Source organism: Pseudophryne corroboree, chromosome 4, assembly GCF_028390025.1.
Source record: "Pseudophryne corroboree isolate aPseCor3 chromosome 4, aPseCor3.hap2, whole genome shotgun sequence".
NCBI classification, from domain to species: domain Eukaryota; kingdom Metazoa; phylum Chordata; class Amphibia; order Anura; family Myobatrachidae; genus Pseudophryne; species Pseudophryne corroboree.
The window spans coordinates 726,791,739-726,812,230 of record NC_086447.1 but is presented as its reverse complement, the minus strand read 5'-3'; the positions used below and the strand labels follow the sequence as shown (position 1 = coordinate 726,812,230).

The 20,492-nt window shown below is 46.5% G+C and overlaps 1 protein-coding gene across 1 annotated transcript in view; it reads right to left on the bottom strand.

Annotated features, from left to right (window-relative positions):
• The window catches only part of HEATR1 (HEAT repeat containing 1), a 290,453-nt gene that overhangs the window by 56,418 nt on the left and 213,543 nt on the right, over positions 1–20,492 (bottom strand). Inside the window, exons 29-34 of the mRNA XM_063918062.1 lie at positions 11,043–11,273; positions 4,409–4,538; positions 4,110–4,276; positions 2,483–2,529; positions 1,955–2,078; positions 1,589–1,729 (exon numbers count right to left, since the gene is read on the bottom strand). Coding sequence (XP_063774132.1) covers positions 1,589–1,729; positions 1,955–2,078; positions 2,483–2,529; positions 4,110–4,276; positions 4,409–4,538; positions 11,043–11,273 — 840 coding nt within the window. The remainder of the gene's footprint in view (positions 1–1,588; positions 1,730–1,954; positions 2,079–2,482; positions 2,530–4,109; positions 4,277–4,408; positions 4,539–11,042; positions 11,274–20,492) is intronic.

Here is a 20,492-nt window from a genome sequence, read left to right as displayed (position 1 = left end):
TTAGAGACTTGTACTAGGCCTTGAACTGACTCAGACAACCGCTGTACCCAAAACCGTAGCCAAGGAGGACTGTGAGGGTAATGTGGCAGCTGGTGGTACCATGGGCTGACATTCCGCCTACCGAAGCTGCCCATGCTGGTACTCATGCTGCGCCTCTGAAAAGCATGCATTAAATATGCCATCAAAATCCTGCTTAGAAAGAACTTCCTTACAGCTCAAAGATAGCGTGAGCAGCTCAGCAGTGCCCCCCTCCCTGGGGGCTTTAGATACATTGCCCTTGGAAGACATGACAAAGTGAGCCAAGGGAATACCTCCCGACACATGTGAAAACAGTGACAAATGTGCCGAATAATACGGAGGACAGCACACTAAACACTTAAAAGACCACAAATAAACTAAAAAGTGGTACTCTACAGTCCTGCAAGTAACAGTTAAAGTAACTTAGTATACAGGAAGAACTATAAAAGGACAAGCGTTCCAGATTGACTCCAAGGCTGGGCACACACCTGCCCGAGACGTTGGTGGATCTATTTAATGGATTATATTTATTAATTTTTTCTACAAAGAACCATGAATTCTACCTCAGGGGCTTTTTTTTATGAGCTTGTATTTTAGGTTTAGTGGCTTTCGTTCAGACTCTGTATTATCTTATAATTACAATAGATCACTACATACCAAGACAGCCCTTTTCTATATGGTTTACTAATGGTTAAAGTCTAGATTAACTACAATAAACTGAAATTTCATACACATGAAAACCACGTGTGTAGTACTTACAACTAGGTGAAAACTAAATGTGCATATTTTATGCAAGGATAATACAGATATAGGGCCAAATGCTGTTTTTTTTTATTGTTTACCATTTAACCATATTTTTGGTAAAATATTTGAGTTATTGACAAGTGTAACCTAATACACAGGACTGACTGATCCAATAAAGCTCTAAGTACCATGTAAAATTTACGTTTAAACCCATCCACTTTCAGAGGACTGCCAGTGTAAATTCACTGTCTTTTACAGGGCTCTAGAGAGTGACGCCAATCAGTTGGTAACTGTGAAAACACAATAAAAAAAAAAAAAAAAAAAATCTGTATAAAAAAAAAAAAAAAAATGTACTGTACACGTTCCTGCATTAGGGGCATAAGTTGTTTATGAATAATTACAAGTAAAGGCCCGTACACACTGGTCGATATATCGGCCGTTCTCCTGAACGGCCGATATATCGCGGGAGCGTCGGCCAGTGTGTACGGTCGATACGTCTGTGAACGACGGAGTTCACAGACGTATCGCGTCGGCCGCGCAGCACAGCCGACGGCCAATATATCTACCGATATATTGGCGCGTCGCTGTGTGTGTACGGGGCGGTCGGCCGACCGCCCGTACACATGCTGCGGCGGCCGGCGGTGATTGACAGGTGAACTGGGCGGGCGTGTGTACACGCCCGCCCAGTTCATGACGTCAGTCCCCGACGGATCGAGCAGTGTGTATGCTGAACACACTGCTCGATCCGTCCATAGATATATCTGCAGATCAATTGATCTGCAGATAGATCTGTTAGTGTGTACCCACCTTTAGAAACACTTCTTACCTGTTCTTCCTGCCACTGTGTTCGATGCTGAAGCTTGTTGTTCAATAAATCCATTGCTTTACGTCGCACAGATGGCAGATGATTGGACATAAGTCCCCGGATTACTGGGATAAAGGTTTCGGTAGGCAATAAGGCATTGACCTGTACAAAAACAAGAAATAAAATTATACTCAATAAGATGAATCAAAACACAATGCAACAAAACTACTGTATACAAACATAATAAGTGGGATTTTACCCATCCTATACACACTGTTCAAGGATTAATGTGAATAATGCAAAGACAAATTAGACAACTTTATTACTGCATATTTATATTAGTCACATCTAGCAATAAAGCACTCAGTTGTTGGAAAGAGGACTTACCTTGTCTAGTAGCTCATAGGACTTATTGAGTAGTGCACGCCAAAACTTTGCTGTGGGCTTGTCTGCGTTTGCTTCCACTGAGCTGGCTACTAAGTTGATATAGCAAAGAACCTCTTCCAATAAACTGAAGCGGAAAGGATTCAAAACAAAGAAAATCACTTCTTCAAACATGAAATGCTATTGTTGATACAGTAATGGCAGCACAGGGATGCATGTGTTTTATATCCATGCCAGTATATGGGGAAGTTGTACTAAAGCCTTTGAGAGTGGTAAAGTGAAGAGAGATGAAGTACCAGCCTACCAGCTCCCAACTGCCATGTTATAGAGTTTGAAAATGACAGGAGCTGATTGGTTGGTAGTTTCTCTCTCCACTATCACTCTCCAATGCTTAGTACATCTGCCCCTATATGTTTTTTAGCATAGCATCTTACATTTCAGGTAGTACTACTGTATGTAAATGTATAGTTACTACCTATAGCCACTCCAATTGAATTTCTGAACAATCATGAGTGCTCTACTAGGACGTACCTTTGCTCCAATTCTTTTAATCCCTCAGCAACTTCGCACTCCACAACCTAACAAAATATAAAAAGTATTAACAAATGATTAACAGTACAAAAAAACTCTGTAATTGGTAGATTCTGTCATACAGACATTTTGCCTTATGCCTCAATGATGCCCATTTAGAAGAAGGATAGAACGTAAACCAGGGGTGGGGAACCTTTTTTCTACCGAGGGCCATTTGAATATTTATAAAATCCTTCGGGGGCCATACAAAAATTCTCAACTTAAAAAATGAACCTGCCCCCCAGTAGGTCTGCCCCTTAGAGGTACTGTGTGCGCGCGCCGGAGGCGCGCACGCGCCAAAAAAATGGGTGTGGCCAGTTAAAATGGTACACATATGCCCCCAATAGTGCGGTGCCAGATCCACAATTGCCCCCACAGTGCCAGGTATACAAATGCCCCCACAGTGCCAGGTATACAAATGCCCCTCACAGTGCCAGGTATACAGATGCCCCCACAGTGCCAGGTATACAGATGCCCCCACAGTGCCAGGTATACAGATGTCCCCACAGTGCCAGGTATACAGATGTCCCCACAGTGCCAGGTATACAGATGCCCCCACAGTGCCAGGTATACAGATGCCCCTCACAGTGCCAGTTATACAGATGCCCCCACAGTGCCAGGTATACAAATGCCCCCCACAGTGCCAGGTATACAAATGCCCCCCACAGTGCCAGGTATACAGATGCCCCCACAGTGCCAGGTATACAGATGCCCCCACAGTGCCAGGTATACAGATGCCCCTCACAGTGCCAGTTATACAGATGCCCCCACAGTGCCAGGTATACAAATGCCCCCACAGTGCCAAGTATACAGATGCCCTCCCCCCTCCCCTCTGTGCTGCTTACCGTGCTCCTTTCGGCGGGACACGGAGGAGAGCGCGGCTGTCGGGTGGGAGCGGCGGCGTCTAGTACTTCAAACCAGCCGCCGGTTCGAGAGCCAATCAGAGCTCGCGGACCGGCAGCCGCGGATCCTGATTGGCTGCCGGTCCGCAAACGCTCTGATTGGCTCACGGACCGGCGGCTGGTTTGAAGTACTACACGCCGCCGCTCCCACCCGACAGCCGCGCTCTCCTCCCTGTTCTAACAGCTGAGACACGCTGCCGCCGGACTGAGCGGCAGCGTGTCTCACTGACACAAGCTGGTGGGCCAGACCAAACGGCTTCGCGGGCCGTATACGCGGGCCGGAGGTTCCCCACCCCTGACGTAAACAAATGTTTCATCAACCATAGTAGCCCAATAATTGTAGTTTGAGGTTTATCTTAACACTTATCTCGTACATTGCTAGTTGATTTTTTATATTTTCAGCTCGAACTAATACATTGTATATCATCTCTGCAATTCTAGTCTGCCTATTTTTTCCAATCTGTAAACGGTTGGTTTAAAAATGAAATACTGTAGCAGTGTGAGCCATTATGAAATCACAGTATTGCAAATCATCAAGTGTAGAGCAAGGTGCAGCAGGAACGGAGCATTGCTATGAAGTCATTTGTCTTATGGATCATGTTTTTTAGGCCAAAAAAACAAATAGATGGATCAGTCATGTGATTCAGTCTCAGCCAAACATACCCAACAACATACAATTACTTTACCTTGCCAACAAAACTGTGAGAAGCCAAGAGCTGTGCCATGAAGGACACAGCCAAGAACTTAAAGTGACGAAGCTGCTTAGCAGAGTGGCTCTCCACACTGAAGAGCTGAGAGTCTTCCTTCTGAGGTTTCTGCTTCTGGGCCTTCCCTTTCTTCTGCTCAGGGTTTTCTGCAATGAGTACCCACAGAAACATGTCATTAATACTATACTTTATGCAAAAAGAGCCAGCCCTATTCCACTGCGCTATACTGTACTCTAAACTGCAGGAAAAGGAAACACAAAAATTAGTCTTTGCATTACCTTCATCTTTATTTTCTGGGAGCTTCCCAAGGAAGTTCAGCAGCTTGATCAAACTCTCCAGTTGATTATAGACACTGAACTCGCAACAGACTGATATCCAGAATTCAGTGTCCTGCTCCAAAACGGCATCCTGTTGGTTGAGGCACAGTATTATTTCTCCACAAGACCAGGTCTGAGAGATTACAATCCATTTTCAGTTAATGTAATAATTCCAGTATACATAAGAGTGGAGGTAAACTGCAGTACTGCGCTCAAACTGGTTAGTTGATTTCAACTACATAAGCAACAAGTTCAGTGCCTTTTCAATTAGGCTGAATACTATTAGGGTAGGTCAATGTTATTTAACAGATTAATTGCCAAAAATAGGATTTTGGTTACCTACCGGTAAATCCTTTTCTTGCAGTCCGTAGAGGATGCTGGGGTCCACATTAGTACCATGGGGTATAGACGAGTCCACCAGGAGCCATTGGCACCTTAAGAGTTTGAGTGTGAGCTGGCTCCTCCCTCTATGCCCCTCCTACCAGACTCAGTCTAGAAACTGTGCCCGAGGAGACGACATCTTCAAGAGAAGGATTATACACAGATAGCGGCGAGATTCACACCAGCTCACACATACAAGGCACATCAAGCTAACGAGCTTGAAACTCAGCAACAGCTGAAACATTACTTACCAAGTAACAATGCAGTACTCAACTAAAACGAAGCTGTACTGAACCAAATAACAATAGCAGGAACACGAAGCGCTGGGTGGGCGCCCAGCATCCTCTACGGACTACGAGAAAAGGATTTACTGGTAGGTAACCAAAATCCTATTTTCTCTTACGTCCTAGAGGATGCTGGGGTCCACATTAGTACCAGAACGGGAGGAAGAGCGCGGAGGCTCCTGCAGAACTGATTGACCAAATTTTAGATCCTCAGAGGCCAAAGTATCGAACTTGTAGACCTTGGCAAATGCGTTCGACCCAGACCAAGTAGCCGCTCGGCAAAGCTGTAAATCAGAGACACCCTAGGTAGCTGCCCAGGAAGAACCCACCTTACGAGTAGAGTGGGCCTTAACTGATGTAGGATACTTCAATCCCACCGTAGAATATGCATGCTGGATAGTGAACCTGATCCAGTGAGAGATCGTCTGCTTAGAAGCAGGACACCCAAGTTTCTTGGGATCATACAGGACAAACAGCGAGTCCGATTTCCGTGACGAGCAGTCCTCTCCACATAGATTTTTAGAGCCCTTACAAAATCTAAGGACTTTGATGAAATTGAGGAGTCAGTCGCAACTGGCACCACAATAGGTTGGTTGATATGAAATGCCGACACAACCTTCGGAAGAAACTGCTGACGTGTCCGAAGCTCAGCCCTATCGTCATGGAAGATCAAGTATGGGCTTCTACAGGACAAAGCCCCCAACTCCGACACACGTCTAGCAGAAGCTAAAGATAACAAAGTGACAGCCTTCCACGTGAGAAACTTGACCTCAACCTCCTGTAGAGGCTCAAACCAGTCCGACTGGAGGAACTGCAACCAGGGCCGGTTCTAGCCCTTGTGGCGCCCGGGCGGAAAATAGGGGTGTGGCTTCATAGAGGGGCATGGTCAGTTACAGTAGCGCCGCTTACAAAAAAAAATAAAAAATGAATACTTACTAACTAACCCCGCTCCTGAGTCCCGACCGCTGCAGACCACCGCCGGCGCCGCTCCTCTCCTCGGATCTATGGGAGAGACGTCCCATAGCACAGCATAGATAGACACTAGAGGTCAATTATGACCCCTAGCATCTGTGCCAGTCCCACAATGCTGCGCGGTGAACGATGTACGTCATTGCGCACCGCACAGCAAAGGTCCTCTCCACGAAGGGAAACTAGACGGTAGCGTCTGGTTCCCTTCACAGCAGGGGGAACTGCCAAACAGTAGCGGATCTTGCCATGGTGCGGAGCCCTCAGGATAGCACCGGCGTCCTCTGGAAGGCGGCGCCCCGGGCAAAATTCCTGCTTGCCCGTGGCAAGATCCGCTACTGACTGTAACACCACGTTAAGATCCCAGGGCGCCATAGGCGGCACAAAGGGAGGTTGGATGTGCAGAACTCCCTTCAAAAAAGTCTGAACCTCAGGGAGGGAAGCCAACTGTTTCTGGAAGAAAATGGATAGGGCCGAAAATAAGATTTTAAACCTACCGGTAAATCTTTTTCTCGTAGTCCGTAGAGGATGCTGGGGACTCCGTAAGGACCATGGGATAGACAGGCTCCGCAGGAGACATCTTTAAGAAAGACTTTAGATCTGGTGTGCAGTGGCTCCTCCCCCTATGCCCCTCCTCCAGACCTCAGTTAGAGAAACTGTGCCCAGAGGAGAAGGACAATACGAGGAAAGGATTTTTGTTAATCCAAGGGCAAGATTCATACCAGCCACACCAATCACACCGTATAACTTGTGATATACTATCCAGTTAACAGTATGAAAACGACATAGCATCAGTCCAAGACCGATGAGACTATAACATAACACTTATTTAAGCAATAACTATATACAAGTCTTGCAGAAGTAGTCCGCACTTGGGACGGGCGCCCAGCATCCTCTACGGACTACGAGAAAAAGATTTACCGGTAGGTTTAAAATCTTATTTTCTCTTACGTCCTAGAGGATGCTGGGGACTCCGTAAGGACCATGGGGATTATACCAAAGCTCCCAAACGGGCGGGAGAGTGCGGATGACTCTGCAGCACCGATTGAGCAAACATGAGGTCCTCCTCAGCCAGGGTATCAAACTTATAGAACTTTGCAAAGGTGTTTGAACCCGACCAAGTAGTAGCTCGGCACAGCTGTAGCGCCGAGACCCCTCGGGCAGCCGCCCAAGAAGAGCCCACCTTCCTAGTGGAATGGGCCTTGACCGATTTAGGTAACGGCAATCCCGCCGTAGAATGCGCCTGCTGAATCGTGTTACAGATCCAGCGAGCAATAGTCTACTTTGAAGCAGGGGCACCAATCTTGTTGGTTGCATACATGACAAACAGTGCTTCTGTTTTTCTGACTGTAGCCCATCTGGCCACGTACATTTTCAAAGCCCTGAACACATCAATGGACTCGGGATCCTCCAAGTCACGCGTAGCCACAGGCACCACAATAGTTCATATGAAAGGATTAAACCACTTTTGGCAGGAATTGAGGACGGGTCCGCAATTCCGCTCTATCCATATGGAAAACCAGATAGGGGCTTTTATGTGATAAAGCCGCTAATTCCGACACTCGCCTAGCCGAAGCCAAGGCTAATAACATGACCACCTTCCAAGTGAGATTTTTCAACTCCACCGTTTTAAGTGGTTCAAACACTTTACTTTAAGGGTCCCCACACTTCTCCTGGATTCCGCGTCGGCAGACCACTGTCGCAGCCATAGTCCTCGACGAGCTGAGACAGACATGGAAGAAATTCCTGCAGCCATGGAACCCAGGTCTTTCATGGATTCTACCAGAAATCCTGCCGAATCCTGAATGTTACGCAAAAACAATTCAACATCAGATTTATCCATAGTATCCAAATCCTCAAGTAATGTGCCCGACCACTTTACTATAGCTTTGGCAATCCAAGCACTGGCAATAGTGGGACGTAATATAGCCCCAGAAGCCGTGTACATGGATTTGAGCAGATTATAAATTTTACGATCAGCCGACTCTTTCAAGGCGGTGGATCCTGGAACAGGTAAAACCACCTTTTGTGAGAGTCTGGATACAGACGTGTCAACAATGGGCGGGTTTTCCCATTTTTTCTATCCTCCACAGGGAAAGGAAACGCCACCAGGACCCTTTTAGGGATCTGGAATTTTTTCTCAGGGTTTTCCCATGCTTTTTCAAAAACAGCATTTAATTATTTTGATGCAGGGAAGGTTAGCGAGGCTTTCTTATTTTCAGTAAAGTAAGCCTCCTCAACCTGCACAGGTGTTGTATCAGTAATATTCAACACATCCCTAATGGCCTCTATCATCAACTGCACCCCTTTTGCAAGAGATGCTGCCCCCCCTCAACACATCCCCATCACTGTCCTCAGTGTCAGAATCGGTATCCGTGTCATCTTGCATAATCTGTGCAAGAGCACGTTTTTGGGAATATACAGCGGGGGACCCTGAGGTAACAGAACTGGGCCAGACTGCCATAGAGTTCTGTAAAGCCTGAGTTGCAGACTCATGCTGTGCAACCCTAGTAGAAATCTGAGAAATCATAGATTTGATAGAGGATAACCACTTGCTGGTATCTGTGCTAAAACAGTGCAATCCTGATTACATGGAATGGGATCATCCTGAGATGACATATCTTAATGGAGACCACAAACACCACACACACACACACAGGGGAGGGCAGACACTAGTTTCATCCCCAAGAATGGCAAGAGACACACAGAGATTGGAGCCAACCCACACACACACAGCGCTTTTTAGGTAAAGCGAGACCCCCAACGCGCGCTGACTGTGCACCTTAATAGGTTACACTGTATACAGATTTCCCCCCCTTCTACAACCCACTGGTACCATGAGAGATAGCTGGAGTTGTTCTGGAGGGACTTGCTCTTCACTGACCGCGTTGTGCAGGCAGGAAAATGGTGCTGAACGCTGCTGGGTCCGCTCTGAGGAGAAGCTCTGCCCCCAAAATGGCGCTGTCTTCCCGATCTTCATAGGATTATACTGGCCTGAGGAATTATGCTGGCAGAGATCCCAGGACCCCGACAGGCTGTGTGACCAGTGAAGGGTGTAGGCGCTGGCTCAGGGCGCCCCTCACAGCGCTGCACTATGTACCGCTGAGCCCCGGAGCGCAGTTAGTACTGCGCTCCATACCCTGTTGCCGCCATCTTCACACCGGCCCCCCACTTGCTAGGGGGGTCGGTGACTCACTCGCCACCAATCTTCTGGCTCTGTAAGGGGGTGGCGGCATGCTGCTGGGGTGAGCGATCCCCTGTGGTGGGGAATGATCGATCACCTCAGGAGCTCAGTGACCTGTCAGCAGAGATAGTGGCTCAGACCCCGCAGGGCGGACACTACTCCCCACCTTAGTCCCACGAAGCAGGGGGATTGTTGCCAGCAGCCTTCCTGTAAAAAAATAAACTCTAAAAAAAACTTTTTCTAAAGAAGCTCTGTAGAGCTCCCCTAGCTGTGACCGGCTCCTCCGGGCACAATTTCTAAACGGAGTCTGGTTGGAGGGGCATAGAGGGAGGAGCCAGCTCACACTCTCAAACTCTTAAAGTGCCAATGGCTCCAGGTGGACCAGTCTATACCCCATGGTACTAATGTGGACCCCAGAATCCTTTAGGACGTAAGAGAAGGTAATTTGTACTCTCATGAGATCATTTGCTTCAGATGTGTCCTCAAACATCTAGCCTTAATACCCCAAGCGGCGGGAAATGCTTGGAACAAGTGAGCTGACTGGTCCCATGCAATTTTGCAAGCATTGGGCATCTTGTTTTTGCCAACTGCATATTAGTCGCAACCTGATGTGACCAGGACGCACCAGGAGACTGTGCTGATTAATTTGATATGCAACACTTGTATATTGAGTGAGACTGCGTCTGTAGATGAAGCACAACAGAACTTGGTATGGAAAAAAGCTGCGGCTGCTGCATTGTAGCACTCCAAATACAGATTCAGAGAATCAGTCACATACAAATACACAAGTATATCTGTGTTACATGTAAGATATATGTGTCGCATATCAAATTATTTAGCACAATTTCCTCGTGAGTCCTAGGCGCATCACACTGCGATTAAGACAAATTGTTGGCAAAAAATACGCTTTAGAAAAAAAAAAAAAAAAAAAGATACTAGCAGAGTCTCACAGGACCTGTGCTGGCACGTCTGCAGCAAAAGATGTATGTGGACACATCTGTATGTATCTGTTTTCACTGGGAATTATTTTTATACTTCAGCATACCCAAGAACACTTATCTAGGACAAGTTGGGCATTTTTTGGGGTAGAATTTAAGAATGAATATCTTTTATATTGTAAGGGGTTTATACAGGTTGTATAAGGCTATTATACAAGTAGCACATTACTCGCACTTGGAGGGAGAGGGTACTAACATGCATGTGCTATATAGTAGGGGCAAGACAAACACACCGCTTTGGAATATTAGTCGCGGAGGTGAAAAAGCAGATTACTGCATATTGTACACAGACTAAATCAAAGGTCCAAATATTTTAAGTTGCTTAAAACTGAAAATACAGTAGTGATCGTATGCAAATGGGGTATCTTTACATTCATCTCTGGACAATAGTTTAATATCCTCATTGGGTCTATAGTGCGAATATAGATTGCTTTGTATGCAGCAACACGGTCCCAGACAAATCCTGGAATATGAGGCGGTCACTGACAGCCTGATTCTATTTGTAGTATGAGTAGGGACCTCAATAGACTTAATATTCCCATGCCATTTATAAAGGGTAAGTCATTTATGTGCAGCTAGCAGACAGACATGGTTGCAATGACAAGTAATTGCGTTTGAAGACAAATGAACAGTGAAGGGTACTCAGTAGCACAAGATTTCCTTATAAGCTTTAGTATCTAGTCATATTAGAAAAAAGCTTAAGAAACAAACACACAGGAAAACATCATCAATAAGAGTCTCTCCTTGAATCTGCTTGAAGTGTATGATTCACCAGTTCTGACCTTCTCTCCATTGGTTGCCACGGTGACCGTTTTGGTCACATGTTGCTGGAATAGAAGAACCAGTAGTGCCCAAAGGAATCGTTCCGTTCCCACAGTGTCCAGAAGCTGTGACAAAATGGGCAGGCGCCTGTGTTCTGGGACATGAGGCAGAGCATCCACAAATACATGTATGATCTTCTCTACAACCTTCTCCACATTATCTTTGGTGTCCTGTGATGCCTCTCCTTCTGCCTGCATTGGATACAAAACGGAGAAATAAGGCAACTAAGAGGGTACTGCAATTCTCTGCGATGTATAAATGGTAATGTGCCCAGTCAGACATCACGGTGATGTTGGATGGAACATCGCCAGGGAATGAATTGCCCCGTTACTAAAATGCAAAATTAAACTTTTCATGAACCACGTTAAGTAAACAGGTATTTTGCGTGTAAAATATTGAAAGCGCGTTTATGCTTAACACAACTCAATAGTGATTTAACTATCCAAGCAACAGATTCTTTTCATTTAGTTTAAACATTTTTACTAACCATATGGTTCCCTCAGCGTGCAGTAGTAAAATAACAATTCTTATGCAATTCTAAAACTATATAAATTCACTTTACTAGCTTAAATTATGTGTACGCATGTATGTACATAAACACGCACACCTACATAAATATATTTCTCTTTCAACAAGGCTGTGGGACACTGGACTATGGGATTGCAGGTTGGACCGGAGTTGTTCACTTAAACTACTGTAACTTTAATGCTAAACTCCTCCCCTCTGCAACCCCATCAAGCCAATACTTATAAGGTGACTCAAGGAGTAGTGCACTTTATGTGAGGGTTTCTTGCTTGTTTTTTTCCTGGGCGGCTCCCTAATTACAGTACGGAAAAGACAGACGGCCCAGCAATTGAGGCAATCTAAGTGCTTCCCCTGGTAGGGGACCACAGGGTCGGGGGGCGGAGCCTACAGCTGCTGGTCAACCCTGCTCTTTATACTAGAGTGGTACAATCATTGCTGCTGCGCAGCACTCAGAAGGAAAAAGTGAAACTAACCCATCTGGACCCGGCAGGCAGGCTATGATCATGGCTGGTGCGGGTGTAGTATGGTATGCCGGCAACCGGGCTCCCGGCGACCAGCATACCGGCATACAGACAGCGTGGCGAGCGCAAATGAGCCCCTTGCGGGCTCGCTGCGCTCACCACGCTGCGGGCACGGTGGCGTGCTACGCGCGCCACGCTATTTTATTCTCCCTCCAGGGAGGTCGTGGACCCCCACGAGGGAGAAAAAGTGTCGTTATGCCGGCTGTCGGGATTCCGGCGCCGGTATACTGTGCGCCGGGATCCCGACAGTCGGCATACTGTTAGCCTTAGAAAGGCTGAGTATTTTTATTTTCTATCTATTATTGCCTCTGCTGTTCTAAAGAATTGTTTAGTTGCTCAGTGACCTGTGACAATATGCACTGGGTGGAATTCAGTTGTTTGAAAAGTCGGTTTGGTGTCTGTTTTTTCCTGTCTATTAGATAGTAAAAAACAGACACCCAACTGACTTTTCAAACAATTGAATACCCCTCACTGTGTCTAAGAATTTGTATTCCTTGCCTCCGCTATACATAGCGTGATCGTGTAGGTACTATGACGGATAAAGCCAAACCTAGGGTGAGATTCAAATGTTTGAAAAGTCGGTTGGGTGTTTGTTTTTTCCTGTCTATTAGATAGGAAAAAACAGACACCCAACCGACTTTTCAAACATTTGAATTCCACCCTTAGAGCGCTACTATGGCTTTGTATTGATTTTCCTATGCCCAGTGTAATCTTAAATTACAGTGTGGACAGGTGAACTCTGAGAGGTTGTGTGTGGACTGTCAGGCAAGGTCGTGTTGCGCAGGTGTCTGAAGCCACTAAGTCTACCCTTGCGGAATCAGTGTGGGCACATACTTTCGGTCAGTCTGTCTCTAACTTGGTGAAGCTTGTAGCGCTTCAGCGTGAAGATCAGGCTAGGTCAGTTGTTGCACCTGTTTCCTCTCTGCGTGGTTTCAAGCCGCCTGCTCCTAATAGGGCAACTGCTCAATCAGTGTCTGATCCACCCTGGCTACGTACCAGGGAGCGCAAAGGAGTCAGAGTTTGAAAAAGTTTCCTCTTATCTGGGCCGCTTTCTCGAGGGTCCTCAGCTGAGCGCGGCACATAACCGCCTTCCTCCTTCCAGGACGCGCTGGAAGTTTTGGATTTAGAGGAGGACGGTGAATTTACAGAGACTAACATCATCCTGGAAGGTGAGAACCGAAAGTCTTTCTCACCGATGCTTGAAGAGGATGGGCCCATGTGCAGTCTCCCATTGTCCCCTTCCTCTCCGGCGATACAGTAGTATACGGGAACATAGCGCCTGTGCCGGGGACATCTCTATTGCTCATCTCACTGGAAAACGGCCTTGGCCAAAATTAGAAGGTTGTCTCAAGTCCATTTTTAAAGTCTCTGGGGTCGTTAACCGACATTTACTATCCTCAGCATTGGTGGCTCAAGATATGGAGAATTGGGTCACTAACTTGTTGAGGGCCTTTACAGCGATTCGTCCAGGGACTCTCTCTACTGGAATTGGAGGAACATCTTCATGGTTCAGGTGTGTGTGTGTGTGTGTGTGTGTGTGTGTGTGTGTGTGTGTGTGTGTGCGCGCGCGCGCGTGCGTGGCGCCGTGGCAAGTCTGTGTTCAGGTGGCTTCCAGGGTTTCAGCTACGGTCGTCTCGGCTCGTAGAGCCCTTTGGCTCAGCGCTTGGAATGCAGCTTAGTAATTAAAAAAAATTCTTGGAATCTATTCCATTTGGCGGGGATGTACTTTTTGGCCAAGAACTGGATACCATTATTGCCCAGGCTACCACTGGGAAAACCACTTTTCTTCCAGTGACATCCCACAAACAGCGGGGCCCGCATTTCTGTGTTTTTTGATCCTCCTTTCAGGGTGGAGCCTCCACTAGAGGTCAGTCTGCTTAAGGCGGCTTATTCCCTGGCAGGGGTTTAGCTTCTAAGGGCAGCTTATCTGTTTCCTTCGACCCCAATGTTGCCTCAGGTAATCAAGCACATAAAGGATCAACTGGTGTCTGTAATCCTAGTGGCTCCAGACTGGCCACGCAGGTCATTGTACGCAGACATTCTCAAAATGCTAAAGAAAGAATAAGCTGAGCGCTCAGTGAGTGGTGATGTATAAATGATTGTCAGCAGCAGCTTGGGAAGGGAATTCCAATCCCCTAAAACACACTTATGTAGAAAAATATACCAAGTTGCGCTCAACAATCAAATGTAAGAAACATTTATTTTGATACATAAAATGTAATAATAATTACAACAAATCTCCCGGGAGTACAATTCACAATTTGACATAAAAATACCTTATCTCTGTGTCTATATACTTATTGCTATTCTTATAACTGGAATGCAAATTCTTATTATTCCAAAACTTATGACCCCAAGGGTGTCGTTTTAAATATAATAACAGCAGTGATTGATAACTGTTAAGAGTAAAATAAAAAGTCTGTGTTTGCATACATGTAACTCACTTGGTCCATATGAGTCCCGAACAGTCCTGAGAATAGGTAACTAAAGATTCATTCCAATGGTCCTGGAGTGAAAAGGACCCTTGCAACAATGAATTGACGCTCACATGAATGATACTGTGAGCGAATGCACCGTATGGTGAACCACGAGCCGCTGCCTTGGTGACAGGAGGGAAAGCCCGGAGCGGTATTAATGAGGTCAGCCGCTAGCCCCTGCACGGGGAATGGAGAGCCGTGCCTGATGTGACCGCCGGACTGGATGAAATGCGGCTGTGTAAAGCTGACAAGCGGCTGCAATATCCGGACGGCTAGATGTTACCTTGCGTGGCACGGTGTGCAGGCTCTCAACAGAAGGCGGCTGACCTGTGCTCCCACGGGCAGCTCCGATGGAGCCTCCCTGCAGTTGCCGGTGTGTATGGAGGACAGATCGACACTCAAGCGGCGGCTGGTCAGTGGTCAATGGTATACCGTGGTGGCAGCAATGATGAAAAAAGCTGATCTCCTGCACGGGCTCAGGCTGAATCAGACTCCAAGTGATGTTAGCAATGATGAACACCTGTATCCTAACGCGTTTCAACGCCAGCAGGGCGTCTTTTTCCAAAGGCAGGGATGTACTTTTTGGGCAAGAACTGGATACCATTATTGCCCAGACTACCACTGGGAAAACCACTTTTCTTCCAGTGACATCCCACAAACAGCGGGGCCCGCATTTCTGTGTTTTTTGATCCTCCTTTCAGGGTGGAGCCTCCACTAGAGGTCAGTCTGCCTAAGGCGGCTTCTTCCCTGGCAGGGGTTTAGCTTCTAAGGGCAGCTTATCTGTTTCCTTCGACCCCAATGTTGCCTCAGGTAATCAAGCACATAAAGGATCAACTGGTGTCTGTAATCCTAGTGGCTCCAGACTGGCCACGCAGGTCATTGTACGCAGACATTCTCAAAATGCTGACAGGTCTCAGGTAGAATTTTCCACTTTGTCTTGCAAGCTGCCTTTTCTCATCGTCCATGTCGATAGTAGGATTTTGGTACTTACCAGGTAAATCCTTTTCTTTGAATCCATAGGGGGCACTGGAGTACTCTTGGGATATGGACGGCTTAGCAGAAACAAAGGCACTGAATATTTAAATTTAGAACTCTCCACCCCTCCATATCCCAGAGTACCTCAGTGTACGACCTCAGTGTTTTTTACTGAGCGAACAGGAACTATAGAGAGGTTGACAATGGAGAATTCCTATAACATAACGGACAACCACAAAGTTGACACATAACGTTACTGTCAACTAAACAGTTGACACCATAACCGATAGACCTTTATAATTTGAACCAATAGGTGAAAATGTGTTACCATAAGCTCCTCTGAGCTTAATACAACCCAGGTAAAACTGCTCTGGGTGGGCGTCCAGTGCCCCCTATGGATTCAAAGAAAAGGATTTACCTGGTAAGTACCAAAATCCTACTTTCTTTTTCATCCACTAGGGGTCACTGGAGTACTCTTGGGACGTACCAAAGCTTCCCTCGTGGGCGGGAGAGCTGTTTGACACCTGTAACAGTAGGCGGCCAAAGCTAGATGCTGATGCCGCAAACGTGTAAACGCGCACAAACGTGTGCACTGAAGACTATGTAGCCGCGTCGTAGAAGCTCCACGACCAGCTGGTCATGACATTCCCACAGAACCTGTGTGATGAGCTATTACTGACGTAGGCGACTGTAACTTAGCCTTAAGGCAAGCCTGACTTGTAGTCAGTTTTATCCAACTGGATAATGTCTGCTGAGAAACTGGCTAACCCCAGTTGGCAGCATCATAGAGAACAAACAACGTTTCCGTCTTACGAACTGTAGACGTTCGGGACATATAAACGCGTAATGCGCGTACCACATTCAGAATTCTAGAATGTGCTGTCAACACAGGAAACACTATTGGTTTATTGATGTGAAAAATAAGAAATCGGAATTCGTCCGAAGTTCCGCTCTGTCATGAGGAAACCCAAATACGGTGGCTTAGAATACAAGGCACCCAAATGTGAAAACAAAACCCTTGCCGAAGCTAAGGCTAGAAGAAAAAAACGTTTTCCAAGTGAGAAACTTAATCCCCATTTGTTGTAAGGGTTCAAAATATGAAAACTGTAAGAAATCTGAACCCAGGTTCAAGTCGCCTGGCGCTGTAGGTGGGATAAATGGAGGCTGCACTCTGATGACACCTTGTAGAAAGGCGTGTACCGGCGCAATAGAGTCAAACGTCTTTGAAAATAAATTGACCACACAGATACCTGCACCCTCAGTGTAGATAAACGCAGTTCTCCATCCCACCCCGTCTGTAAAAGAACAGAATACGGGTAACTTGAAAGATGTCGGAAACTTCCGAGCTTCACACCCACCTATATAGGCACACCAAATTTTGTAATAATGAGCTGCCGTAAGCGGCTTTCTAGCTCGTAACATGGTTGGTATAACCGATACTGTAATGCCCTATGTCTTTTCTTAAGAGGGCGGTCTGAACCACCACCCCGTCAACCGCAGCCGCGGTACATAGGTAAATAGGGGTAAAAGAACGGTCCCTGTTGTAACAGGTTGGACGTATTATGAGCGGGCAAAGATCGTGTGCGAGTATTCCTTGGAGATTCGAGAAGCAAGCTCTCCGAAACCCATGAGATATCACTAGTATGACTGTGACGAACTGTCTTATGATCCGTTTTAGCAACGGAGAGAGCAGCGGAAAACGGTGGAGCCAGATACACGAGGCTGTATGACCACACGAATGTGAGAGCGTCCACCGCCACTGCCCTTGTGATCTGTCGTTCTGTACACATACTGAGCGTTTGTAATTGTGGCGAGATGCCATCATGTACACCTGAGGGTAACCCCACCTGTGGATCCACATGTGAAACACCTCTGGATTTAATGCCCAGTTTTCTGGATGAAAATCCCGACGGGTGAGATCATCTGTCTAACAGATGCCACTCCCGGAATGAACCCCGTCGACAACATCACCTAATGGTGTTCTGGGCAATTGAGGATTCGAGCTACCTCCCGCATTGCCATGCGGCTTCTCGGTCCTCCCTGGTCGTTGTGTATGCAACTCCCGTTGCGTTGTCTGACTGCACTTGGACAGACTGAAAGCGAAGCATGTAGTGCATTGTAAATTGCACGGAGTTCCAGGACATTTATAGACAGCAATCTGTCGTGATCCGTTTTAGAACCCCTGTCGCTGACCTTTTTAACTACAACTCCTCAACCTCTGAGACTCTCGTCCAGAGTATATACACCCTCGCCCCCCTGTGGGAAACGCGAGTGAAACCCGGCGAACTAAAGCGCTTTGAAAACACATCATTGTTCCTAATAGGCGAATACACCAATGTACCGCTAGTGTGCGTGGCTTTTGCACTAATTGTACTAGATGGTATATTTGTTCTTTCTGGTGTAGTAGGTAAATATCTTTGATTTACCGTATTTATAATCATACCTAGGAATTGAAGTCGTTCAGACGGAATTAGATGCGATTGTTTTTGAACTTGACCTGCCACCGTGGTGTACGTTAGTAGCGCAAGTAAGAGGAACCTCTGTTGAGACAGAGTTCTTATGAGCAGATCGTCTAAGTATGGAACGATTGTCACCGCCAGAGCTCTGAGATGAGCTATCATCACCAACATCACTTTGGTGAATACCCGAGGCGTTGACAAGAGGCCAAACGGTAGAACCTGAAATGGTTAATGGTTGTGGCGTATTGCAAAACGCAAGAACCTGTGATGCGGTGACCAAACCGGAATGGGTAAATACGCATTGTGAAGATCAAGCGCAATCATGCAATCTTGTGGCTCCAAATATGCAAATACTAACCGCAGAAAATCCATTCTCAAACTGTAATAAGTGACTTGCTGATTGAGACTGCGACGGAGCCCTCCGGCTTCGTTACCCCAAACAGAGGGGAATAAGTAACCCTGACTCTGTTGGTGTACCAGGCCTGGAAATAAAAACAGCTGAAACCAGCAGAGACTGAATGGCAACCTGCCAAAACGCCTAATTTCGTCCGACAGAGGCAGTCTTGTCTTTTAAACTGTAAATAGCGGATACATCCATGAGTGGATGTCTGGAAACCCGGCCAATGTAACGTGTAAAGGCGCGCTTCCACAATTGGAAAATCGAAATGGCCTAAGAGGCCGTCAAGCCACTGGCTTGTTGACTTTAGCACCCTGGCGTTACAAGTCGTGACTGTTTTTGTACCACAGCCTTGAAAAGACTGAAGTCTAAAGGGATTAAACGTCGGACCAAAGTATTTCCGTTTTGATACCGGAGGCGGCAATGGCCTGAATATCAAATTTAGGACCAAACAACTTCTGGCCTTGTTGTGCTGAAACTAGCGACGATGAAAAGCGAGAATCAAGGTAACAGGCGTCAGCAGAAGCTTCACAGAGATACTCTGCAGCTTCTCATTAACAGTGATCGTCATTGTTTCCATACATAGAGCGTCTAGTGACCCAAATGTATCTTGGGTCTTTATAATGTTTGTCACAGACGAATTCACCAATGGCGGATTGTCCCATTTAGATGTGGAAACGGGTAAATAGAGATAAATGTTAGTCAGATATTCTAAATAATAACTCATTGAAGATCTGTTGTTTATTAAATTCGACGGATTAGATGTTAGAGTCTACTTAGTCTCTGTAGAAATTGAGACACTGACTCACTGGTTATTAGCAATGTATGGTTGTCAAAACCCCGCACTATCTGACTGCTGGTCTAATGTACCCTTCTCACTCGTAGGTATCACTGTGAGGTTTGACATATAATTGTCAGACTGCATTAAATTATAAGACCAGTTAAATTAACACCCTGGTACCCAAAGGGAAATTGGACCATTGGAAAGACTGAGACTCCTTCGTTAGAGCTGGCGGAGTAACTTCCGAGACTACGATCTTACCGCTCCTGTCGAGCGGAGTTAATTTGAATTGCCAATGCTTAACATAGGATCTGGGACTGACCCGGCTTCCGGAGTGGAAACCTACAAACCAACTGAATCTGTGGTAGATTTATGTACAGACATTGTAGTAAACCTTATATTTAGTCTGTGTTGGAGCCTTACCCCTTATACAGACAGACACCACAATAGCCAACGGACAGACACTTGCACGACTCAGTAAAATGTTTACTTAAGGTGCGTAATATATATATATATATATATATATATATATATATATATTTATGGCTAAATACAGTTTACATGGGCCTATGTGAAACCTGAACCAAAATTCCCACTAACACCCCTGCGCCTCCGGTGGCGTAGAGATGTAGGGCAGGAATGTTCTGGAATTACCACTGGAAGAAACAGGAAACATGATTAAAATGGCCCCCATGCCATGCTTACACTGAAACTCACAGGAGAAGTTACAATACCTGCTGCCACTGATAATCACAGTCTAGTATACACTGATAATCACAGTCTAGTATACACTGACACATGCAGGTTACAATACAATCACAGGCAGGTCACATTTAATATAAGCTCTGCCTGCAGTTAATTATGTATTAATATCTTCTATAGATATGGCAGCCTGTTAATATTAATATCTTCTATAGATATTGATTTTCCCCTTGCAGCATCTGGCAGCTGCAGCCACGCAGTAATCAGCCAGGTCCCCCACTCCCCCCCCCTTCCCTGTACTCCCTGTAGCGCTGTGTCTCAGCGGGGAGCCGGAAAGCTCATTGCAGGGAGGCGAGGGACCATAGTCCAGAGCAGCAGAGGTCGGCTGGCCGGAGCGCGGCGTCGCTAGGCAAGCTGCGCGGGTCTGTCTCTGAGAGCACCGCTGACGGAGCGAAGCTGCGGCGGGTCTCCCTGTGTGCGGCGTGTCTCCCTGTGTGAGCACCGCTGACGGTTGTGGCGGGCGGCGCGCCTGGCGGGAGGACGGAGCGCCTGGCGGGGGGACGGAGCGCCTGG